Source organism: Buteo buteo, chromosome Z (genome assembly GCF_964188355.1).
Source record: "Buteo buteo chromosome Z, bButBut1.hap1.1, whole genome shotgun sequence".
Taxonomy (NCBI): domain Eukaryota; kingdom Metazoa; phylum Chordata; class Aves; order Accipitriformes; family Accipitridae; genus Buteo; species Buteo buteo.
Genome location: NC_134204.1, coordinates 87,847,720 through 87,873,513, shown reverse-complemented (window position 1 = coordinate 87,873,513; position 25,794 = coordinate 87,847,720). Strand labels below are relative to the sequence as shown.

The window sequence follows — 25,794 nt, the reverse complement described above, 5'->3', positions numbered from 1 at the left end:
AAATTTCTTATTTCCCACACCTCCATCTCCTGGATCCCTACCCAGCCGTGGACTCTCCCTCCGCGCCGTGCCGGGCGGCCGTAACTCGCCCGGTCCCTCTGGTCTGCAGAAGTTGGGTCTGCGGTTTGGGGCCGTCCTGCTGCAGCTGGTGAGACGGGGCAGTGCTGCCGGCAGCAGGACCGTGCTGCTGCACATCACTCCATCTCCCGGTGACGTGGGTGAGGACGGGGTACCACCATCCTGGCCCCCCCGTCGGGGTGCGCTACACCCTGATAGCTGCTTGCTTCTGACAAACTGGTCAGTCCCTCCGAGCTTGAAGAGCCAAGCTCGCGGTTCGTTGATGTGGCGGTGCTTCCAGATCGTTACAGTTAAAGAGGTGAGACCTGTTCCTGCATCCTCCGAGGTCGGTTCCTTGGACCTGAGGAAGGAAGCAAGCTGTGGTGTTTCGACATCTGCAGCCTGCTTCGGACTCCCGCGTCTGGGGTTTGCAGCCAGGGGTCTGGTCCCGGTTGGGTTTGTGCGAGGAGCGGTGTCCCCAAAAGCCGCTTTTCGCTGTGGGCTTTCGACGTGCATGTGGCCGAGCCTGTGGCGCAGCTGGATGCCTCCCTCCCAAACTGCAAGTGGCCAGCTCCCCCTTCATAAGCTGGAAGCCGTGTTCATACCCTGCCTGTGGGGAGCGGTGTATCGGCGTGCTATGGAAGGATAGGAAGAAATTTTCTAGCCTGGATACGTTGCAGTTACAGCTTTCTTAGAGCAGCAGGGGTGAAATAAGGCGTCCTTCCCCAGGGAGCGGTGTGTGCTCTTCTGCAGACATCAGAAATACCAAACAGCAGCGCCCAAGGACAGCCTTTTCCTCTGCTGCGCTGCCGGCCCATCCCATGCCACTCGTGCATCGCCGGCTGCCCGGGATGTCCCTGCAGGCCTGCATCCGTGCTGGTGTTCCTCCGCTGTCTTGTCAGATGAGGGCTTTGGGGAGCGAAAAAAACGCGGCAGTGCCGCTGCACGTGCACGTGGCCGGTGCAGGGGGAAGGTGGGGCTGCAGACGTAGGACAGTGTGTGGAGTGGTGTGGGAAGGCTGGAAAACGCACCTTGGTAGGATGTGGAATGAGAAGAAGGAGCTTTGGTTGCCCTTGTAGGAAGGAGGAAGGCTGGGAGCATCGCTGGCATCCTCTGCAGAGGAGGGATGCTCCAGGGGCTGTCCTCCCCAGGGTGCAGAAGTGGGGCTGAAGCAGAGGTGTGGGCAGCGGTGGTAGAAGAAGGGTGCTGGGTGCGTGAAGGCGAGGGAAACGTGAGGGCACGGAGGGTGTCAGAGGAGGAATAAGCTGAAAGGGCTGAGGAATAGGACGAGTTTAATGCAAAGGTCAGGAGACGGGTCACTGCTGAGAAGCCTTTGGTCCGGAGGACCCCGTAGCGCTGATCCGTGGGCCAGGTGAAGGGACAGGGTGGCCAGCAGCTGGTCACCGGCAAAATGTATTTGACATGCTCATCTGCAAGAGGTTTGTGGGGGGGATCCTTCAAGGCGACAGGGTGTACTCGTGCCTTGCACAGATTGCATCCTCAGAAGAAACATGCGTATTAACACAGACCTGCTAATACAAGGTTATCCATGTAAATTAACTTCTCTCTGAGTGAGAACTGAGCAACAGAGACACAAACATATATCTGACCCAAAATGCTGACCTCATGGCAAATACCAGCTTGTGCGCTGGGTTCTCAGACGCTTCTGAGAAGCTTGCAAGAGGGAGAAAGGCGTGCTCAATCAGATCAGCTTTTGTTTCCTCAAAAAAAAAAAAAAAGTTTAACTTTCTGATTTGGTCACTCAGAAGAATCACAGGGTCCTGGGTTGCCCTACATTGCTTCAGCTCTGCACAGCTTCTGCATTGACTTTAGTCTGCAGAAATACAGTGGGAATCAGCCTCGGGGTGGGTGTCCTTCAGTTTATCTGTTCCTTTTGCCGTTCTTCACTTAAAGTTGTCATCGTCCGGTTGTTACGGGCATGATTATGATCTCACAAATAAGGGATTAAAACTTAAAGTGGCAACTTTAAGTAACAACAGGGAATGGAGAACTTTGAAATGAAACTTCCCAGTTTTGTGTGAATGATCCTGACAATAGGAAATAATGGAAAAAGGCAAATGAATATAAACTTTCTGCTGTGTACATGGAAGTCCTTCTGGATGTGTGGATTGGCCTCACCTGCTGTAGATTGCTGTAGCGACACGGACAGAAACAATCTGATTTCCGAGGACCTGCATTCATTTACCGTAGCTTCAGCTAATGAGATTATAAAATTCCCATGAGATGAGAGAGCATCCTTACAACAGTCAGGTGATTTATTTTTAAATAATTTGGATTTAGAAACAGTTGGCTACAAATTCATCCATTAAGCAAACACTTTTCTTTACATGCGCTTTATTTCTTGTAAGATGATGGGGAAATACAGCGTTCCCAAGAAAAGGGGGGAAATGGGACACCTCATTCCCACCTGCTCGTTAGCGCATGTCTCTTGAAGTGCCACCACTGAAATAAGAAGAGTTCAGGTAAACCAGCACGAACATTTTTCTCTAACAGGCAAGTAACTTGCACTCAGCATTTACAGCCCCCAGTTACTCTACAAGATTTCCTCTTTAAGTAAAGCCTTGTTACATGTTGATGAGTTTGGCTTCAGTTTTATAAAGAAAGCCCATTTTGGTGTTCTCCGGGAACATTGGTGATAAGCACAGACCCACTTATTGAGCATTTTGAATGCTTGACAGTCCCGTGTAAATGGGTATTGCCTTTAAAACTGACTGAACAAAGGATTTTTGAGTTCTGTATTGCATCTACTTTTTGTCATACAGGCAAAAGCTCTTGAACAGTAAATTTATTATTGCTAAAATGCCTTTTGTTTCTTTTTCCAGGCAACTGAATACTCAGCCATGGCATCGTTAGCTGGGGGATTAGATGACATGAAGGCCAATATAACCAGCCCTACTTCTGCTGATTTGGGAGCGAGCGTTCCGGGACCTCAGTCGTATCCTATCGTCACAGGTAAGCAATTTTCCAATGCCAATAAGTGGTGTGAAGTGTGTGTGTGTGCACATTGCAGGGTGATGCCCTTTATGGAGGAGCTGTGGAGTCATTTGCTCAGAAAGTCTCTTTTTAACTGCAATTTCATTGCAGCTGTGTTGCAAGTCAGGTGCATGGCTTGTGTAAATCAGCAGTGTTCACTTGGAGCCAACAGACGAAGCATTCATCCCCCTTGGCTGGGAAGGGATATGTCCCCTCCACCCCAAACCTGCATCTCGAGTACCAACATGCAACCAAAAACCAGAATGCTTGCCTCTGCTTTTGGGCTTTGTTGCTCATTTTTCATAAAGGCACCTGGCATGTTTGACTGGATGGGGTTTTTATGACAGTTCAAACTAGCCTGAATTTTGGATGCTTTTAATTCCTACAAACGCTCATGTGTTGTATCATTTCTGGAATTGTAATTGTGCACTAAGTCTAAGCATTTAAATGAAAAGCAAAGGTTGTTTGTTCAAGGAATGCAGCATCATCTTCATTTATTTAGCAGGTGTAGGGTGAGAGTTAAGGAACAGCTAGAATTTGATAAATGCTTTGGTCACCTAGTTATTTGGGACTGACCACATCTCTTGGAAGGAGATTGCCCAAATGGTAAGAAAATGATGAAATTGTGTCCCGAAGGAATTGTGGGAATCAGAAAAAAGGGATTTTAAAATTTAAGGCTCTATGTTTCATATGCATATTACCTCTGTGCATTACTTCTGTCTGTGTGTCTAACCTGTGCAGATTTTGTCATTGGATTTTCTCCGTTTTACCAAAGATTGGAGTTACTTGTTTATTTTGTTGCTAAAGGGAAGGTGATACTGTTGTTAATATAATATTATTGTATCTTGAAAGCACTATGATGTCGTGTAGCAGAAGGGCAGTTTTGAAAACAAATGTTGTTGCAAAATTGTTATAACCCAATATGGCATCAGTCTTTAGCTTTTCTTGCCGAAAGTTTAGGATTATTCAAAAGAAATCAGAGAGTTACATGAACCATAAGGAAATCTATGTTTCCCTGGAAGTGGGAGGGAAGACTGTCCTTGAAATAACTGTTGAGTACTGGATGGGTGGTTTGAGCGGTAAACCCATAGATAAGAAAGGTGTGTAGGGGTGGATGGATGGGCAGAAAGAGGGTTTTCTGGACATGTGTGGCTTAAAACAAGTAGGGAGATAGAGCATAGATATAGATATATAGAGACAATCATAGAATCATGGAATAGAAGGAATCTAAAACGAATACAAAAGAAGGACCATGAACCATCACGTTTGGGGTCATAAGCCACTCGTACAGCCTATGGAAGTTAAAAAGAAATGCCTCCTAAGTCAAATTATTCTGTAATTGTTTGCCACAGAGCTCCCTGTGCTTTTTTTTGAAGCCTGAAGCTCATTGCAAGGCTGCCTTGGCCCATCACGGGTGTCCTGTTGCCCTTTGTTCATCTTCTGGGTGTTTGTCTCTTGCTCGTCCAAGTCCATGCCCCCACGACAAGACTGAAGCCCTGTTAGAGGCACTCGTGCTCTGCTGATGAGCTCAGCCCAGCAGCACCACGGTCTGCGTGAGAGGGTGCTGTGGGCATCGTTGTCTGGGGGTCGCCCAGCTGGGAACATCTCCAGCTTACAGTGTGGGATGGGAACTGGTGGGAGCTGTGTCTTGAGGGGGAGGCAAAATAGCAGGAAATTACCGGGTTGCGTTATCAAGGAGTGGAAGTTAGGAAGGCAAGAAGATGATAGAGAAGCTGAGTGCTTCCTCACTTCTGTCTTCTTCTAAGAAACTGCCTATCCAAGATCTGCACCTGGCCAATATGAGGTTCAGCCAAAAGCTGTTGTTTTGATTTGATACTTCACCAGCGCTTGTTTTTTTATGCTGGTTTAAGCACTTCTCGTGCTTCTTACGTTACTGCTTCCTTAGAGTTTGGTGAGCTGACCACGTTTGTTAGAGCAAAACTGACTACAGAAGTGACGCTGTGGAGCTCGTTACAGATTTTGCATGGTGACATTACCTACACTTGAGCAAAAGTTCCAAATGTTAAATTTACTAGTTCTCATCAAAAACGTGGAGCAGGCTTTATGAGTAGCAAGCCTAGAAAAAACCTGCCATTGGTCTTAAATGTGACAGGGTGAGAGCTATAACAGAACACGTTTTACAAGGCAGTAGGTATTTATATCTTTAATTTGATATTGCTGTAGAGTTTTCTAACACCTGCATTCATAAAACTTAGATTTACACGAGCATATCAAAACCCTTTTAAAACCTATGCCTTCTGATACATTTTCGGAGAAGATTGATTGTTATCCTCCCTTTTCCTTTCCTAACACCCAGAGCAGCTGTTTTTTGCTGCTCCTGCTCTGGGAGCACCCAGAAGCCCCTGGCACAATCTGGGCGCTGTAGCTCTGGGCATGTATGATATCGCTCTCTCTGCCCCGAGGCTTTCCTAACGAGCTGAGGGGATGTGCAGACCATCGGGGGCAGAAGGGTTTAAGCAGTAAGCCGTACTTTGTAATGTGCAAGACGTGTCATGGGGGACACACTTAGTGATGCGTTTCTCACCATACCTCTGGACAGACTTCTCCATTCTCTCCCAAGAATTAACTCACTTTTTCAGTCATGCCTATTTTCCCACCCTATTTTCATTGGTGGGACAGGGGTTTTGGAAGAGGGAGACACATTTATTGATCCTTTTCCACTTGTAACCAAAAGTGGCATATTGCTACTGGCCTTTCGTCTGTAGTACATATCACTGAAAATTATAAGGAACTGGGCAATGATACACAATGGTGGTTATGACTGCAAGGTCCAAGAAATGTTTGCTAACACATCGCGTACTTTGCCTTCTGGGAGCTTTTTTTGTCATTTGTGGTCTGACCAAAGCTATGGTAAAATTTGGTGATTCAGTGTTCCTGAGCTGCAGCCAGGGTGGGTGAGTGGGTTTAGGTGGTAGATAAGGCAGGCAACACCTGGAAGAAGGTTAGCTTTGTATCAGCCCCACTTTGGTGGTCAGGAACAGATTCATGAGAGGTCCTGCCAGAGCCAGGTCCTGGACCTTGGCCCCTTGTCTGGCAGGCAAGAGCCTGAGCCTTCCAGATCTGTGATCGCATTTCTCCTGCAAATTGCTCCTCACTGGAGGAGGAGTGGACAACTTGAACTCCAGCCTTTTCTTGAGATTCAGAAAGTTGGGTTGCTTTTAGTTTCTTCACCCTTTTTTGAGTCTTTCTACTCTTCCTTGCTCCAGACAGGCTGTCCTGTGATGCGTCCAAGCTAACTGAGAGCAGGAGACTGAAAGCCTTGGGGGACAAGTTGTTTCAGTCATGCTAGGTGGTGTGTTTTGAGCTGTAAAAGTGAGGGGTGGCTGGATAAAGCTCCTCAAAATGTTAAAAGTCTGTGTCTGGTGGTGCTCATGGCTTGAGAGGTTGACCTCACTCTCAGTTGTCATTCCAGACTATAAACACTTTTGTAACAGCTTCACTCTCATGAGACCAAAAGCTGCTTAAAACACCGGCAAGTGAATTGTAATATCCAGAACAGTCTGTTGGTTGGAAACGTTGTTTGTACCAGGAGCTTTTCTGGTGTGTGTGAAGCAGAGCTGTGAACGTGTGATTGCATGACGCTTCAACAGAGAGTGGCGCTCTTGGTGGGCATAGGGCTGAAAAGCTGCATTTTTGTGGATAAAGAACTTGAAATATAACATACAGGAGTTTGAGCCAAGAACACTTATGTCCTTTTGATAGCTGATATCTGCCAATCAGTTTTTATGAGAAAGTCTGGAGACTTTCTGGTCTGCCATATGTGAAGAGACCTAAGTCTAGTTCATCTTGTCAGTCTTAAGACTGTAAGACACACTGTAAAAGAATTTGATGCAAATAAAGCTGAGACTGGAAATCTGAAGTGAATTATGATCATAGTCTTTCATTGTTCTTGTTGCCAGGTTGTGGTGTGTGGGTGGCAAAGCAAAGTTGAGGGTTGAGATGCAAAGGATCCTCTGGTGCAGTTGTTGGTAGAATATGTAAAACTTCTATTTCACAGCAAGCTGGTAGATCAAAACATTTGGGATATTTCTTGAAGATGAAATGATTGCTTAAACATTGGCATTCATGCCAGTACTTGCTGCTAGAATACATCTAAGGAAAATTTAATAACAGTTCTCAGTACCACTTCATCCACCAACTCTGTTGTATTATGGACCAGCAGCCAAACTTCTGATTAGAGAACCACTTGATTTCTCTGCATTGTGTTTATGACACATTAAATATTAAGTTAAAAAAAAAACCCTTTCCCTTACTGTTTGCTGCCATGGTCTGCAAGCGCTCTCTCCATTTACAAGCCAATGACATGTGCCCAGCTCATTACTGCTGTAGTCAGCAGTTTCCAAGCAGCCCGTGATTGTTACTAATTACCTGCAGATGCATTTTCCCTGCTCCGGCTTGCTGATTTCAGCGTGGTCAGTATCACTTTGAGAGGACAAAGTCATGCTAAATCGACACCTTCGTGCGGCTCTCCGATACGGCACCGAGGGCGGATTGACAAACCTGTGGGCAGCCCTGGCTGCAGAGTCAGTTTGCATTAGCAGAGCCAGGACCGACTGTCGGACAGCCTCACCCGGCAGCCGAAAAAGCGTGTTCCACCGTAGTGGGACCTGATGTGAACTCTACATCGCTCCATTAAAAGAAGCAGCGCAGAGCAAAGCGTTGGCGGTGGGCTTCGGTTTTGTTCCACCGGCCAGTGTTGGAGTGGGGGAGCCTGGCCTTCTCCCACACTGGGACATCTCCATCACCCTTCGCTCACCTGCTCATCCTCGTTGCTGCCAAGACACTCTCAGATGCACTCCAGCCTGATGAACGTGTCCTCTTGCAGCTGTACTGATGAGCAGGCTCTGGTGCATTTTGCAGCTTACACACCTGTGCAGGGAGATACTGAGACTCTGCCAAATACGGACAGGTTATTCCTTATCCTTGGCACTCAACCTTGTAACCACACTGCAGAAGGAGAATTACCTTTGTGCTCCTTTGTGGGGTCAGCCTTGGAGACACTGGTCCCGTAGGGCCAAATGCATTGGCTTTCCTGCACATTTTGTGTGCACGTCAAAAAGGTGAGAAGAAACCAAACAAAACCAGGAGCAGAGTCACTTTGGCGTCTGGAAGGATGGGGAAAGGAGAGATACTCTCAATGGCTATCATCTTAGTTATCTGCTCTGGGCTGAATTGCTGGACTCAGACACCAGGCGTAACTGATCCCAGACTTCAGGCTGAACTGAACCTAGAGTAAGTGGGAAAAATGCATCTGGCTGAGCAGGATCCTCCACTCCGGGAGAGATCAGCTTGACTTTTTCCTTAGTGTGGGTGCATCCAACACCTTAGATGTAGTATATTATGCCAGGTGGTTATTTCTTCATAGGTAGCACAGGTCTGTGGCTCATGGAGGTAACAGGGATGTGTTTAACCTTCCATATTCCTGCATATTTTGTCAAATTTTTGTAGTTAGGAAATGAAAACGCTAACATGGGATAAATGCGTGTTGAAAGACAAGGTGTTTCTTGCTACTCTTCTGCTGTAAAGTACAGTCCTCTGCTGGCCTCTCAGAGTGTTTTTCCTTAGGAGTGCCTGGTCTCATAGAAGTCTGTTTCCAGACTCTTCATCCTGCTTTGTTCATCCCATCATGCTGTGACTGCAATTTATGAGACACTGTTTCGCCAGGTTTTGTTGAATGGCAGATATTGTTGGTCACTTCTGAAGCCAGGCACAAGAAGGTGGCACTGCAGGAAACCTTGCAAAAAATGGATTATCCCTGGGCAGGTCAGTGTTTGCAGCCAACGTGGATTCTCATGCCTTCAAAAGAAGGAAGAGCCACTCCTCTAAAATCCCAGGCTGATCTCTTGCCAGGATTAAACGCTGATAATATTTAGCATTTAGCTCAATGCAATCCAGAAGGACTTACTGGATTTTTAACAATGAAGCAAGTGGCATATAGGATGCTCATCACCTGCAGAAGAATGGCAACAGATCCTTCTCAGCCTATGGATGGAGGATTCATCTGAGCAACCCTAGACACCAGCGTTTGGGTGGAGGAGTCTGGAAACACCTTCGTCTCTCCACAGGCAAGAGCTTGGGCATTGAGTTTGGACTAGACATCTACTTTTTGCATAACCCAAGTCAGGGGGTCTTACACGCTCGATCACAATACTCCTGATCAAAGGGTGCTTTGAGCTTTGGTCTCCAGCTGACTCCTGATTAGGGAGGGTCAAGCAGTTTTTGAGCTGGGTCCTATGCAAGCAACTGGACTGGAGTGCGCCTGACAGAGAGCAAGAGCGGGAGCAGCCAACAGATACAGCAGTTTGTGCAGAAGGATGGAGGGAATGGGGCCAGAAACTCGTGTGCGTGCTTGGAAGCGGTGATGGTGTGCCCTGATAGAGCCAGGGGTGTTTGCTCTTGGGAAGGGGCGGCTCTCAGAGGGAGCCTTCCCCATGTGCATCAATGCTTGGTGGAGGGTAGGCAAAGCAAATAGAAGCCAACTCTTCTCGGTGGTGGCCAGTGACCGGGCAGGAGGCCACAGGCACAAACTAAAACACGGGAAACTCCTCTTACACGTGAGAAGAAACCTTTCTGCCGTGAGGGTGGTGAAACGCTGGCACAGGCTGCTCAGAGAGGCAATGGAGATGTTCAAAAACCCAATTTGACGTGGTCCTGGGCAGCCTGCTTTACGCAACCCTGCTCTGAGCAGGAGAGTTGGACTAGGTGAACTCCAGAGTTGCTTTCTGACCTCATCTACTCTGTATTTCTGTGGTAGGCACGGTGCTTCTGTATTGCTGGGTAGGAGCTGTGTGTCATTGTCTCTTTGGTGGGACCGTTCCCACGGTGGCTCTAGGACAGTCTGCAGTCCATGGGACTGGGACCACTGGTACCTTCTGAGGGTCTGCCGGTACTGGGATGTGCCTGAAAGTGGAGTAGGTGGGTGAGGAAGCTCTCTCATCTATTTATTTTGCTCGTTGTCCAGCTGATGTTTGCTGAAATACTAGTAAGTGTCAGTTTTACAGCTGTGTTTTGACTAGCTGAATGAAAGGATTTAAATTATTTTGATTTCAGATTAAAAAATATTTGCAGTTTTTTAATGAAAAGTAGTTTCAAAGTGAACAATTTATACTTCCTGTTCCAACTCTCTGAAATAAGACTAATGTAACATTTTCACAATTCTTTTGTTCTTTTTTTTTTTCTTTCTTATTTTTTTTTCCCCCTAAGATCAACACAGTTTTGAAGAAAGTAAAGAAAAGGTTCAGTTTTGTTGAAATTGCTTTTTCTTCTGGAAAAATGCTTTGTTAAATTTTTTGTTGGCTAAGTGCAATAGCAATAATAAAAAGTCTTCTTCTGAGGCCGTTATGTTTTGGTCATATAATCTGTCTCTACATGGAAATGTTCATCAGTGTTTAAACATTATCACCAAATTATATTTTAATTTCTGTGGGACTGTTTTGAAGTGCAAATCGGTGTTGGTAGATGGCTGGTTTCTAGTGCAGCATAATGCTAGATTTACAGCTTAGTCTCTACATTTAATAGATAAAAGTGCAGATGCATTTTCCAATAATCTATTCGTCACTCCCAATAGGGCCTGTCATGTTAAAGACTTGAAAAAAGGCCACATAAACTCCCGTGGAAAGGCAGCCAATCTGAAAAACAAAAGTGTCATTTTTAATGACAGGACAGAGTCTAACTGAAACACTGTTGAATTTTTCCATTTTTATGAATTCTTATCTTGCCATTAAAAAAGAACAAGCGCATTTGAGAAAGCAAACGAGACCACTTGTACCCCACTAAGACCTAGGCTATTAACTGCCTCTTTTGATGATGTACAGCCTGACTCTGTTGGGAGTTTGGTTGTGGATTTAAATGTTGAATTTAACTATGGTAAACATGTTTTGGTGCAAAGCATGTATAATAACAATTTGCATTTACATAGCATCTTTTACTTAAGGATTTTGCAATCTCTAATTAATTAAATCTGTTTCCCCCTGCCCCCAATACCGCTGTGGTATGGATAATAAATACAATTTTAAATCGAGCAGCCATGGCAGGAGGATTAAGACAAGAGGGTTCTGGTGTCCCCGCACCGGTCCTGATTGCAGCGGGGCTGGGGCTTGTTCTGCAAACAGACTGAGCAGCCTCAACTGATGCTCGCCCTGGTCCGAAACGCCCTGAAAAAAGCTGGGCATCAAACCGACTCCACACAGGTGGGTGGAAAATGCCTTGCCAGTGCCACCCACCGCGTGTCCTGTTGGTGTTTTTGTCCTGGGGACGCTCACCCACGGCTGTGACACTGCCGCAGCAGCTGGGGCTTCGCGTGCCCAGAGCTGGCAGGGCAGCTCACCGCTTTAGGGTGTCAACGGCCAATTCAGTCCTGGCATTTTTTTGCTGCCAGAGGAATGCTGTAAATCTGTCATAGATGTCAAATTGGAAATAAAAAAAAAAAAAAAAAAAAAAAAGGAAAACACTCCAGTTAGCATTAATGCTTCCTAAATTGCTTTTTTTGGCCTGCAACAATAGCAAAACATCTGAGAGTGTCTGTGCAAGCCACCAAATTGATATTTCCAGGTGGGTAGAGGGATGTGTTGGCATCTGTGCATATGCACGGCACAAAAATAAAGTCAAGTGGCAGTCTGAGTTGGGCTGCAGATACCATTTCTAGGGCGAGGTAATTATTTTGATGACGGTGGTTGAAGACACCTCCAAACTTGCTACACCATCAATGATAGGTGGCCTTAGTTGGCCAAATAAGAGTTACTTCTCATCTGATACCTGACCAGTTGGGAGATTCTGCATGTCTACACAGGGCAAGGTGAGTTGTCAGACAGGCAGTGTGGGAAGTGAGTGGAGGGAATGGTAAAACAGAGACAATTTGAGGGCTAGGTGCAGCGCTGGGCAATGGAGAGCATGTCACGGGGACGCTTGCTCTCTGCCATCAGCTCGCACTGTCATACCATCACCTAGAAACGGGAACATGCCTTTTTTCTTTTTTTAATCTAGGGGAAGTCTGGGAGAAACTTAGGAGGACTCAAGAAAGCAAGCTGCAAAGTGTAAAGTGCTCAAAATCTCATGAGCAGGAAGCCTGGTGGGTGATGCTGCCTCCAGGTAGCGAGCAATGTCGGTGCTTCCCAAAATCTTGGCTCTGAGGAGCCCTGCGGAGCTCGAGGGGTCGGGCTCCCCAGCTTTGTGCTGTGGTCTGTGGGAGGCCATCAGAGATGGCTTCATCGGAGAGCCAGGACCGGGGGTGAGTGGGTGCTGCTGGAGCTCTGACGGCTCCTCGCTGTTCCCAGTCTTGAGCTCACAAAAGTGCCCGTTGATGAGCCAGGGGAGAGAAAGCCAAAGGTTCCAGATATTTTAATGACGTTGCAGCCCGTTTTGGGAGAAGGGGAACATCTTCTGGTGCAGAGTAGGAAGGAAAGCTTGTGCTTATTTTCCCTACTATCTTCCTTGAAAGAGCTGTTCCTGTAATTCTGGCCCTGGAAAACACTGTGTTATCTATGGACAGAAATTTTATAAACCCATTTGGGGCTTTTTTGTAATGGGCCATTGTTTCTTTATGACATCATATTACAACAAGCCAAAAATGTGTGAATTTCAGGTTTTGATGTAATTTCTCATAAAAATGTTAAACTGTAATAAAAAAAAAAAAAAAGAAAATGCAATAGGCAAAAGGCAGTGGAAAAAAGAAAATGTCACTGGCATTTCTTCAAAATACAAGTTGCCTGGTTCTGAGCTGCTTGATGAAACTGGCACATCTACCAACAGTGAGGAATATCGCTTGTGGAAATCCCATGAGAATCAGCAGGGACAGGGACTGCCTGTGCTGCCACGGACTTGACACCTGACTTGGGATTTTCACATAGATGTGGCTGAAAAGTGAATTCAGTGAGGGCATGAAAGGAGTATCAGGGTCCCACTGGAGTTTTCCTTCTTTTCATCATACATTCTTTGCAACAATCTAAACTCCTTGAGCTCAGCCCTGTGATGAGACTGTACCTTTTTTGAGCACTAGCTCCCCAAAAAAGGTTTGTGGATCAGCAATATCCCTCTAAAGAGGGGACATACATGGGTTATCCCCTCCCCAGCAGGTGTTTTTTCTGGCAGTTGTGGGTCCAGACGTGGTGGCCTCCCCAGACGTGAGCATCCTCTGTGGGAAGTGTGGTCCTGGGCCATTGGGGCTTGAGGATCTGCAGGAGGATGGAGGACTTGGAAGAGTGTGGTGGGAAGCCAGCAGATGCTGCTGCAGCTGCAATAATTGCAAAGTACATTAGAGGTGTAGGATATTGGGGGTGTGGATGAGACTCCCTTTGTCAGCAAATCTGTTTTTTTGATGCTAAACAGAGGGCTTGCTTTTGCTCCGTCTGTCCTTGTTAATAATACGATAAAGATGGAATACGGACACAAACTGTTTCCAGACCCTGATGTAGTCTTGAACCGGTCTGATAGCTGTTCACTGCTGAGCAGAATTGTGTCCTGTGCTGCCTGACCTGCCTACACTAGCCAGTACAGGCAGACCCAAAAGCATCCTGGTCTGGCTCGGTCCCACGCTGGTGCAGAGGCAGCCAAGCTGGTGGTTTAGGCACCAGCCCGGGTGGCAGAGCTGCATCTGGACCCCGAGCTGGCTGGAGAGCGTTTCCCCGGGTCTCCCTGCCGATCTCTCCCTATGGAGCTGCACGTGCCGCTCCCCAGCAAGCAAGGGGCAGCTCTGAGAGGAACAAGTGGGCACTGGCAATAAACTGTGGGACAGGGACACGCGGGACAAGTGTCCCATACATTACACACTGTACCTACATGTGTGGTGTGCCGGGATGCAGAGCTTCACCTCTTTGCCCGCGGCTGCCGGGGTCACACCAGGAGATGCTCCACGCGCCTCCCACGTCCTGCGCCACAGCATCCCCGTGGCTTCATCCACCCTGGTGCAACCCGTTGTTCGCCCTGCGGTCAGTTGTTTGTGCAGCATTGTCGACCCCGGCTGCCTTGCCCAGAGCACGAGAGGTGCAGGCAGCTCGCCGTGAGGATGCGCAAGGCTGCGGGAGGTGCATCGAGACCTGCGGAGGTGGGATCACCCGCTCTCGGCCGGGCGCACCCTTGTCCATTGTATAAGGGTTCGTTGCTGCTTAACAGGCTTGGGGATGCGCTGCCGCAAGGCTGCTTTGTGCGGCTCGTGGCTCAGGAGACAAATTTTGTCCGTACTCTGTCCGGGGTGTTCACCACCTGCAAGTCTCACCAGCCCAGGTTTTAATGGGAGAAGCTCTTAAGGTCTTAAGATAGGAGTGGGATATCGGTGGGCCCTTCTGTCACGTGGATAAAGTGGCTCTGCGACGCTCCTTGGGCGTGTTACGGACCATGGCTTCGGTACTGAAGCAGTGGTGAAGGGGACTCGTCAGTGCCTTTGAGCGTGGTGCGGGCTCAGTAAAACCTCATCTTGTTGAGGTGGTGGTGGCTGAGGAGCCCTGATGGGGGCTGTGCTGTACCTTCTGCTGCCCATCACCCCTGTTCCACCGCTGGGCTCATCCGCTGAGCCTCATCTCCCTTCGCCTGCGGTTCCTGGAAATGTACCCATCATCTGTTCGCCGTCAGAGCTGCCTCCCCAGCAGCTCGGCTCTCCGCCCTGGCCAGCACGTGGTGGGCAGCGGTGCCTGTCCCACGCTTGGCCCCTTGGAGTGATGCAAAGCCAGTGCTCTGGTGCATCATCTCACCTGAGGGTTCACAGACAGCAGGGTTACCTCTGTGCTTTCCTCCGCAAGGCGTTGCCTGCAGATCCTCACCGAAGTGCTCCTTTTCCGTGGTGGCCATTCCAAGGTCCCCTCGCTGCAGCAGACCTCTGGATGGGGGGTGGCTGCTCACCGGCCCCTTCTTTTTGGGGGGATGCACGATGAACCCGCAGCTCTGGATAAGGGTGAGGAGGCAGCACGGCATTCTGACATCCTTCCAGAGCATCCTTCCCAGCCTCGCTTCCCCCATGGACCCCTTGGGGTGGTAGCGATGCCCTGCAGCTTTGCTCAGCGTCACAAATGCCCCGCAGAGAGCAGGGCAGCCCTGCCCCCGTCATCAAAAGTGCTGTCCTGAAGAGACTCTTTTCTCTGACCTTTGTAATTATCCCTGTCCAATCTTTCTTCATGTTTTCTTTTAATTATTTTTCCCTTTCTTCTCTCCCTCTCTTTTTTCCCCCCTAAAACTCCACCACTCCTCTCCAGTGTATTAAGGATGTGAGTGAAATTGATGGCTGGAACGTCTCAAGTCTTTATGATGATGAATGACTTTCACTGCCAAAGCTTTTATTGTCTGTGATTTGGGAAGAAGGGGAGCTGATTTATTGTGGCCGACTGTCATGCCATTTAATACAGTTATAAATCCTGACGCCATGACGGGCACCGTGGGCCGGGGACCTCCTCTGGCCCTTCTCCTGACCCCCTTTTGTCTCCCCGCTCGCCGTCCTCAGCTGTGCTCCTTGGAGGGGGGGGCATGGCAGGGGAAAAATTGAAGCAGGAGCTCCCACGCGGAGGGTGATGGCCGAGAGCTGGGCATGCCCTGAGCATCTTACCCAGACCTGGGCAGGGAGTGCAGCCCCCCCAGCTCTTGGGGTGGGTGAAGATGCCCCATAACCCAACCCTGGGCACCGCTGCAGCATCCCCTGGTCCTCTCGCCGCGTTGGTGGGGCAGCTCTGGTCCTGCTTGAATGTGGCAGAAGGGGAAACTCCCACTGTGGCTTGGGAGCAAAATCCCGTCGGCTGCTCTTAGGAGGCAAGAGCCCTCAAAAAGACGGGTTGGTTAATGCATAAATACCCTAATTGCATTTTTTAACTGGGTTTTACTGACGCCGGTGTAATGAGGCAGGGCACCTGTAGTTTTGGCAGGGAGGAGCAACGTGGTGCTGCCTCTTACGGCTGATACTGCCGTCAGCTGGCAACGCTTTTCCTTCCCCGGGTGACAGCGAGGGACGAGTGTCTGGTGGCGAAGCGCAGGCAGAACGCAGGCAGGGCTGGTTTGTTGCCTGCATTGCTCGCTCGGCAGCCGGGTTCAGCCACGAACCCCAAACTAACCGGCGTTGGCACAAATAGCATCTGTCGGCGGTGGGGAGAGGGCAGCCCCCCCGCTTCGGCCAGAAGAAACGGCCGGGGTGGTTTCTGCCAGGGCACCGGGAAGACACATTTCGGCGTCAGACCTTGTGTCGGGGAAGGTGGAAAGACACAAACCGAGGAAGCGCTGCCAGAGCCGCGTCGCCGTTCAGCATCCGCGCATCGGGCTCCGTGCGCGCTGGGGGTGAGGCGCGAGCCACAGGAGGGGCAGCGCGGTCCTGCAGGGAGGCCGTTTTTTCATTTTTTTTGACAGAAAAATCACATTGGAGCATTTTTGGCCAACCCGATACTTCTCTGGGCAGAGATGAAGTATGTTCAGCACAGTAGTAAAGCTTTTTCTGTGTTTCATGCTCTGTGGAATTCGCAGTTCCACATCTCCTTCTGTCCTCTGGTCTGAACTCACAGGAGGACACTTTCCATAAAGTAATACATACATCTTTTTTTATTTCTGAACTACCTGGTGCATCAGTTGAGCTACACATCTGGCTATGTTATGGGAGATGCTGTCTACCCACCAGGCAGCTAGGAAAGAGGTGGGACTTGGAAATACCAACTTGGTCCTGCTGCTTCACAGGGCAGGTGAACAATGCAATTTTGTCCTAAAGTGATTTCAAACAAAGTGTTTCAGGTTCTTTCAACTAAAAAGAATAAAATATTTCAATCTTGACAATTAAAAATATATTGATGGAACAATACTGAAGCCCAAGTATGTCAACATTTCCACAGCTTCACTTTTTCCATCACAGAATCCAGGTAAAATGCCTGATTTCAGCTTTTCATCTTATTCCAGGATAAAAATAACGTTATTGAAATATCAGAAAAATCACACCTGGGTTGCTGATCTAGACTTTGTTGAGCCCTAATGAAGATGTTAAAATCCAGGGTGTAAATATTTTTCCTGTGAGGAGTAGAAAACTGCTGATGACATTAGCAGTGATCCTTAGATTGGAAATGTCTCCATCTCAGATTAACTCCAGATGCAGATCATAAATATTGATTCTTGTGAGATGGAAGATTTCAGCATGGATTTAACGTCTCTGCAAAACAGACTGGTGGAAGCTGTTGTTTTTTTTTTTCTCGCTCTGTGCTTATCTAGCAAGCTGAATAACTGATCGCTGGTATACTCCCCTCTTTCACCTTCCTGGATGTGCCAGTGGGCTGCAGGGTCGTGCCCACCCGTGTCGGTGCTCGCAGGGCTCCCCGGCACTGGGAGGTATCTCTGTGGATGGGATGAGGTAGGATGGTGAAGCCCTGGATCATCTGGCATCTCGCCGAGCTTTGGCAGCCCCCGGCACCCCGCCGCTGTCGGATGCTCCTGGCCGTACCGTGCCCTGAGCCAGGCTGGATGCGCCGTGGCCCCGAGTGGCGATGCGACCCACCAGCGCATCCTCAAATTTTGGGATGGGTGTTGGTGAAGGGTGTCAAGGGTCTGGCTTGGGGCTGGTGGGATTCGCACTGAGGCAGGTTTGTGTGGCTCCTGGGCTTCTCCTCCCGCTCTCACTGCTCCCAAAAGCCCTCTGGATGTCACTGCTGTCCTTTGCAAGGCGGCTGGAAACCCACGTCCTCCTCTTTCGCCCAGGCGCCTGTCTGGGTCCCTCCGGGCTGCTGTCAGACCACCCGCCTGCTCTCCTGCAGCCGGCTGGGGAGCACGAAGCCCCTTCCCCACCGACACCGCCCCAGCCCAGTGGGTCACGGCAGGGAACCGGGGCTCGCCAGCCTGCCAACACAGGCTTGCCTGGCTTCTGGGACCCTCCACAGCCCCCCATGTGCAGTCCTCCGACCTGGGGGCTGGGAGGAGGAGGTGGGCTGCCCTGCCTGCCGCTCCTCGCCCACCGCTGGATACGGTCTGGAGTGACTCCTGTACCAGCAGAGCCTTTTTGGGTGGTTTGGCCGGCAAGCTCATGTCGCAGCCTGGTGTCCCCCAGGGTAGCATCATCCCCGGTCCCGGCAGGAGCGGTGCCAGGGGCGAAGCAGGCAGCGGTGACCACCGCCATCCTCGGATGCTCTTCTGGGGGCGGGCGGTGTCGGCGGGCACTGGCGGAGGGACCGTCACCGTGCCTTTCCTCGAGCACTGCTGCGATGCCAGGGAATGTCTCGGAGGTGGCTGCCGGCTGCGCTGCCGGGTATGGGCACGGGAGGTACGCCGGATCGCTGCGTCCGAATTGCCTGTCGACAGCAGGGTCTTTTGGCCAGGTGTCTGGAGTAAATCTTGCAGGTCCTAGCCCTGAGGAAGGATGCTCTCCCTTGTGAGCAGCTCCTCCTGAGCCTGAGCAAGGGCTTTGGACCTGAGGAGTGAATTAGAGAACAGCGAGTATGCAGGACCACCTGCCCTCCTCAGGGCTGGCTTTGAGATGCGTGTCCCTCTTGTTAACTGCTAAGTGTTTGCTAAACGAGCTGAATGTGTGGGGTTGAAAACGTACTGGATTTTCATTTCTTGAAGAGGGAGAAGATGGAGGCCAGCCACCTCTTGCCATACATATCCATTGGTTTTCAGGAGCATCCATGGCTCCTCAGTAAAACACTACCAATGCTCTTGTTTTCATCCCATAGCTCCTAGCATTTTTTCCTTGTAGCTCCAGAGTCTGGAGTCCTGTTACAGGGAGAGGAATTTGTAATTCTTCACAAACTGATACTAGCTTTCTAGTCCTCTTGATTGCAAAGAGAGACTAAAAAATAGCTTCTGGGTGTATGCAAAAATTCAAACACTGGAAAAGAAACAAAGGGGAAAAGTACTTCATTTAAACATCTTATGATAACTCGGTCGCTCTCACAATTTTTGTGGTGTATTGAACAGCTAGCTCTGCATCTGCAGGAACAGGGATCCCTCGGACCACAAACTTTTTGAGCTGCCGATCCTCTTGGTCATCTTGCAGCTTTCCAGCAGCACAATGATTACTGTAGAGACAGTCTCACGGAGCCTGCTGTGCTGTTCTTATTAGAAGTATTGCTGTGCTGCAGAAAGGAAACAACAATAAAGGGAATATGTTGCTTCTGCATGCGTTAAGAGCACTGATCAAACCACATGAGATCCCATTTCAGACATAATGTGCATTGGAGGGCAAAATTAGATTGAGAAGTAAATGGAGCCTAAAATTTCCATAGCTTTATTCGTCAGAAAGCTGTTTCATTGCGTGGTTTAATTCTCCTAGTTCTTTCATTCATTGCATGTAGCGTGCTGGCTGGAGTACATTTTAGAAATAATAGGATGAGAAAAACCATCTTTAATTTGGCAGTGGTTGTGAGGTGTGTAAGGGCCGTTCAGACCTGAGATGCAAGGGGATATAAAATGCAGAAGCATGTTACACAGCAGCAGAAAAACAGCCAGACTGGCACGTTCTGCATTTTAGCAGGAAGAGGTGTTTTGGTCTGGGATTTTTTTTTTTTCTTTTGATTTTGGTTTCTTTTGAATTTATTTAAGTTCTGAACTATTTAAAGTTGGTTTTATTATTTCTATGTTAAAGTAAATTTCATTTCATTACTGCTTGTAAAATACACTGCACGATGAACTGCACTTGTCCAAAAAATAATATTTTCTAGGCTAAGATACTCCATGGTGGTAAGCCCATTATTTTTATGTGAGATTTCTTTTCTCTCCCCTTTTAACATGTCTGTTTGACAGGAGGAGGCTAACTGGTCTCTCAGATAAGTAGACACATGGGGTTTTTTGCCTTTGAAGGCAACACTTGATGTCATTTCCAAACTAACGCAGATTGCTGAGCAGAGCACTTGATGTGCAGTGAATCCCTTTTGAAACAGTGAAAACTGCAGTTTGGTATAATTGGAACCAGTGGTATGACCGGAGCTGGAGGAGAGGTCTGTGCATGTCTCTGTCCCATGTACACCTTTGTGCATCCGTGCTTCCAGGCTGCACTTCCCCGGTCAGTTTTCCTTCCAGAGCCCATGGAAGCTGGCTTGGTTTCCATCACGCTGCTTCATGAATTCCCACACACTAATTGTCTGCAACGTTGCCTCTTCCCGTCTTGCATTACGAGCCATGGAAATGCAAACGGGGAGACGTGCCTGTTTCAGGTTGTTTTCAGCAAATTCTCTGTCCCCTCCTCGCTGTCAGCTGGGACAGAGGGATGCCCATTCTCACCTTTACGCTTTATCTCCATATAAAGAAGAGGAGTGACCAGACACAAAACTTGTTTGAATATCTCCATCAATTTCAATGTTAAGTTTGTGGTGGTCTCGTCTTTGAGATCTCATTTTGCCCATCGGCAGACCCTCTCTGTCGGGGCCAGGACAAGCCACCTTCCTCTGCTCCTGAAACCTGGGGTCTGGGGAGATGTTTCTCCTCCACACTGGTGGAGGGACTGAGCCCTGCATCAGAAGCTAGTGGGGGCTTAGCCGAGCTCAGGCTGCCAGGTCCTTGTGCCCCGTAACCCTTTTTTGGGTCCCCATCAGGCTGAGCACACGCAAGGTCTAACCTCCCTTGGCTGTGGCAGAGCCCTGCAGTCCCCGCGGCTGGCGGCATATGCTGAGCCATACTCAAAACTAAGACCGGAGAGAATGGGTTTTCCTGCCCGTGAAAATATTCAAGATTTTGAATTTTTTTCAGGTCTATTTCCTATTTAAAAAAAACCCCAGAACTGAGGAAGGTTTAACAACTGAATGTAGTGAACAGAGTAAAACCAGCCCAGAGCAGCGTGTACCTCTTGTTTTTATTTGGACTGCTTTTTGTATCTGTCTTCAGTAGCTTACATTCTACATATTGAAGTCATTCCAAACTTGAGAATGAGATTTTTGTATTTTTTTTTAAAGGAAAATCAAATGTTCTAACACCTTCAAATCTTTTCCCAGAAGCTTTTGGAGTTAAAATGCCCGAACGAACAGCCTCTCTGCTTGCATAAACTCCAGGTTTCCACAGCTCAAGTTTTTGGGGGCATTTCTGTCTCTTAATGAAAAGGTTTCATTAAAAAAGGTCTTGACTGACTCCGGCGTAAAAGTGAACCTGATGTGGTCTGCCGTGTCCTCCTTGCTGTATACCGGAGGATGCCCCAGCGCCTGCCCGGCACAATCCTGCCCTGAGCTGCGCAGCTGGGCACGCCGGCTTGTCTGCCTGCCTGCCCTTGCTTTGCTTTCCTCGTCTTTTTTCTTCCCCTAATTTTATTTAATGAGCTTCAAGAGAACTGGAAGCACTGGCTGGAGCCCGCAGTGGCTTTCAGCGAGGGGCCGCAGCAGCAAGCGCCCACACACGCCATTGATGGCACTGGTGGGGACGGGTGAGACACCCCAGTCAGGACCCCGTTTTGTGCAGCACTCAGGTCGTGTTGGTCCCACCGCACGGGTGACACACCTCCTGCCACCCTCAACCTGGAGATCACAGCTTGGCTACCTAAGAAAGCCGTGCCCTTGCCCAGTGCTGCTGAGCCTCCTTTTTCTGCAGTGATATGGCATCAGAGCATCCTTTTCCCCGTACATCGCCACGCTTGAGCAACCGCTGGGTGCGTTGGTGCTGGCAGCAGGGTGACCCTGGCTGTGGATGGGGTTTCCCAGCGGCTGCCAGTTCGTCCCCTCCTTTGGGAATGACTGTGCTCCTCAGTAAACCTGTTCGCAGGTTTTAAGCACGCAGGAACCGTGCAGGGATGAGCGCCCGTGTGGCACTTGGAGGCTGTGCTGGGCAAACTGCAGCATCCCCCAGAGGACCTTATTCTGCAGGGTGCTGCCCCTGTGCTGCTTGTGCCCTGCTGCAAATCTGCTCTTCTCCAGGCAGGTGTAGGAGGGGAAGGACCCCACAGAAGGGATTTAATGGATATGTTGATAAAATGCCTCCAGACCACCACGTGTCCTCCCACAAGGTCTCATCCTTCTCCTGCTCACCTCTGTCTGCCCTCCGTTCCTCTCCATGCTCCCTCGACAGATGAAGTGCCAGCAACAGATAGTTGTCCTCTGTGGAGTCGGTGGTGTTTTGTACCTGGAGTGCGGTGGGACGCTCTCCCTCTCTCCATGCGTCCCCCACGCTTCCCTACATCCCTCCACACACATAGCTGGGCACCTGAGACCCATCCACGCTGTGCCTTGCTGCACCCAGAGAGCTGGTGTGCCTGCTAGCCCCACGCTGAGCTGGACAAAGAGAAAGCTTGTGAGGCATGAAGGTTTCACTTACCAGGAGCCAGGGAAAACTTAAATGATGCTGATGCATTTTAGTATGTGGCTAATGGTTGGCCACACAAGAGGTGGATTCTTGCAGAGATGTTGTCCACCTAGGGTATCTTTTCCCAGTCTCCACACAGATGTCCTCTCCAATCCCTTGTGTGTGTGGGTGTGTGTTAAATGAGGGGTCAAGCCGGAGAATTCTAACCTTGCACCTCTTACGGGAGGGGAAAGAGACCCAGGTAGATGTTGAAGATGCAGGTGGATGACGGTGCGGCTCAGCTCAAGTCTGCAGACAAAGCTTTCTCATACCAGCTGCCCTAAAAGGCACGTGAAAAGCTGGACTGTTGGGTTCATAGGGTGCAAGAGCTCCATGGCTGCAAGGAAGAAGGGACAGGAGTTTTATGCAGCAGCAGCCAGAAGAGATTGTCCAGAAGAGACAAGGGTGAGGGCAGAGCACTCTGCAGCTCCAGGACTCTTGCTTTGAAATTGCAGAGAAAACAGACTGGAGTATTCATCTGTACTTCTCCACTGCATTTTTTCTCTACCAGAAAGTACCATTCTTCCTTCTTTTTTCTTTTCCCTGCCCTGCATCTTTATTGAAAACATACTTGTGTCAATGTGAAGAGTAGCAGAGACACCTGCTATGAAGGCAGCTCTGGACTCCTTCAGACATCTGCCGCTGCCTTGCAGATGAGGAGAAAAATAGATCCACATCTGCAACCCCTGTTTCAGCGCAGTGTGCTTAATCTGAATTTTATGGCTTTGATAGCAGATTACGGTGCCACTGACACAAGCCCTTGCAGCCCCAGTCACAGTGGCCACTGCGCATTTCAATACCTCCTCCACTAATCTTTCCCCCACTGCTCCCATTCCCTGGCTGCTAATTTCACGCAGGCACTTAAACATGATGGATAATTGTGTTCTGCTTATCAATGTTTAATTTAAGGGCTGTTCCATCTGACCTGGATGCCCTCTGCAAGAGCTATGCCTCATTATTGATTTCATGGTCACACCTGTGACATTACCTGCTTTGTAGGAAGTAGACTTTGACATTCCTGTGAGGCTTTGGCAGCCAGAGCTAATTGTCAGAAGAATAATCGAGTCAGCAAAATCATTACAGGTGATCTGTGTGTTACCACTGTTTTATCTGCCTCTAATTAGGTGCAGGAGAGGTAACTCATCGCAGTAAGCATGCCGCACTAGGTTTGATGTCCACAAATAGAGCTAGATGAGCACAGGAGGGAAGTTATTCATTAAGAGCGGTGTTTCGGTGTGTCGGGGTCCTGTGCCAGCGGCATCTCCTTTCCCAGCGTTAACGGGGCGAGATGCGATCCCGTGGGCATCGCTGGGATGTATCGGCTGGGTGCAAAGTCCGAGCTACGTTAGGGCAGGACCGAACACTGGGGCACGTGCGCGGTGGCTCTGGACGCGAGGCAGTAACCACAGACGTGCCGCGCTGCTGTTGTGCCGAACGTGGAGCCAATATAATAGCGTGATAAAGCCATATAATTTTTTTTTAAGACATGCTTGTCTCTTTTTTGGGGTGCTCTGCTGCCCTGTGCCACTGTCCTAGGCAGACCCTGGGTGTAACACACGTGTCCCCAGGCATGGGGTGAGCAGGAGCCCGGTGATGGAGCTCGCCATTTTCCTGCTAATGGGTTTGTGTGTGTGCTCGACCAAAGCATTTTCTTTAGGATAATGATTGAAACAACAGGGATAGCATGATCAAGTTCTTCATCGGGCAAAGGAAAGCTTTTCTAAGCGGGAGCTGGATTTTTCAGAGGAAAAGTCAGTTCTGGTGACAGGTTTGACTGAAATAGGCTGAAACTTTGGGTTTGCTTCCCAGAGATGAAGCGGCTCCTAAAACACCGTCTCTGCCAATTAATTGTTTTCGATTTCTCCAGTGTTAAGCAAATGCATTCCTGGCTGTAAGGCAGCACTCCCTCGCTTCTGGGGTAGCCAGTGCCCGGCGCGGCAGGGAGGCTGCCAAAGCCCGTCGATGGAGAGAGCGATCCGTGGTGGCTCCTGAGGGGCAGCGGGACAGTCCCCGGGGGTCCTGGCAGCAGAGCAGCACCCGTGCAGGTCCCTTCCTCTGCTACCGACATTTGCAGGCACTTAATGAAGGCAGTGCGACATGCCAGGGCCAGGAACTGGATCTCAGGGGCAGGCGCCGTCCTTCTCCCGTCGTGCCGTGGGATCCTGGAGACTGCGCGAGGTCATTTCGGAGGGAGCACAGCCGAAATCCAAGCCCGATCCGTCCAACTTGGCTGCCGTTTGGAACAGGCTTGCCCATTCTGCTGGTGCATGGCTGTAGTCATGACACAGCATCCCTGCGTGAAGCCAGGATCGGGATTCCTTGCGTGCGGGTCTGCCGGGCGAGGGGCTGCAGACCTGTAGACCGAATGGGACGGTGCTGGAAGCGCCCACCCAGCTCCTCGCGTGATCCTGTGGGCAGGTCGCAGTGTGCTGGTGTGGTGGCATCTCTTCATCTCCACTTCGCCCAGCATAAACTTGCATTTTTCAAAATCGTTTTCCGGAAAGACAGGAAGAGTCAGGTGAGACGGCAACCTCTGCGTGGAGCTGGGGAGCGGCGGGGGGGACTCCACTCTGTGCGGGTGGGCAAGTCTAGTGGGGGTCCTGCTTTGGGCAGGGGTGCAGAGGGTGTGGGCACGTGAGATGGAGCCTGGGGAGATGCTGGTCTCTGCTGCTGGAGCATCCTGGTGCTGCTTCCTTGGATGCTGCACTACCATGGGGTGCCTGCTACCTTGGATGTCCATTTCAGAGGGGCTAACCCCTTGGGGTGATGCCTGCGATGAGAGCGAGCGTGCACGGGGATTCGGCAGCACCACCAGGCTGGCTTTCCTGACACTGCCGACCTGTTGGCGTTGAACCTTTGTCTCTGGAGAGGTGGGATTGCCCCATTAACCCGGTGCACTGCCTAATCGTTGACCACGCTCCTGAGCTGATGGCAGTTTCCCGTCTGCTGTAAGCACGGAGTGGCGGGTGAAGGCTCGGTTTCCCTCGGTGCAGCCCGCAGCGTGTCTTGGAGAGGAAAATCACTGGCCCTGCTATTGCCGAGGATGGTTCTGAGGCAGCGGCAAAGGGGCTTTGTAAACCCCCTCCCCACCACCTGAACCCCCTGCATTTTCTAATGTATCCTTTGCAGTAATTAATTACCTCTCCAGTGGGTTCATTTCTTTCATACTGTTACTGGCAATCAGTTAGATAAAGGCAAAAAAACATGTTGGTGCCCTGTGGTATTGAAAGTGAAGGGTTTTCACACTGTCAGGGTAATGAATTCTGCAAGGGTTTGAAGCACCTGAGCTTGGGGAAGTCCTCGTGTCATGTGTCTGGGAGTGACAACCCCCAGTGGTTAATTACTGCCATGGATGAGAGCTGAGCTGATAGCAAAATGAGATAATTTCATTAGTAGTTAAATTTGAAGTTAATTGGATTCACGTTTACACACAGTAGTATACAAAGACACACTTGGAAATGCTCTTTGCTGCCTTTTGATTTTTTCTGAAAAAGGTAGATGAACTGAAGAATGGTTCTAAACCAC

General features: G+C 49.5%; 1 protein-coding gene across 7 annotated transcripts in view; it reads left to right on the top strand.

The window, feature by feature from the left end:
• Positions 1 to 25,794, top strand: part of PAX5 (paired box 5) — a 135,093-nt gene that overhangs the window by 71,478 nt on the left and 37,821 nt on the right. For all 7 annotated transcript variants that reach the window (XM_075019476.1, XM_075019475.1, XM_075019472.1 and 4 more), the window contains one exon: positions 2,901 to 3,030. In XM_075019476.1, the coding sequence (XP_074875577.1) occupies positions 2,901 to 3,030 (130 nt within the window). The remainder of the gene's footprint in view (positions 1 to 2,900; positions 3,031 to 25,794) is intronic.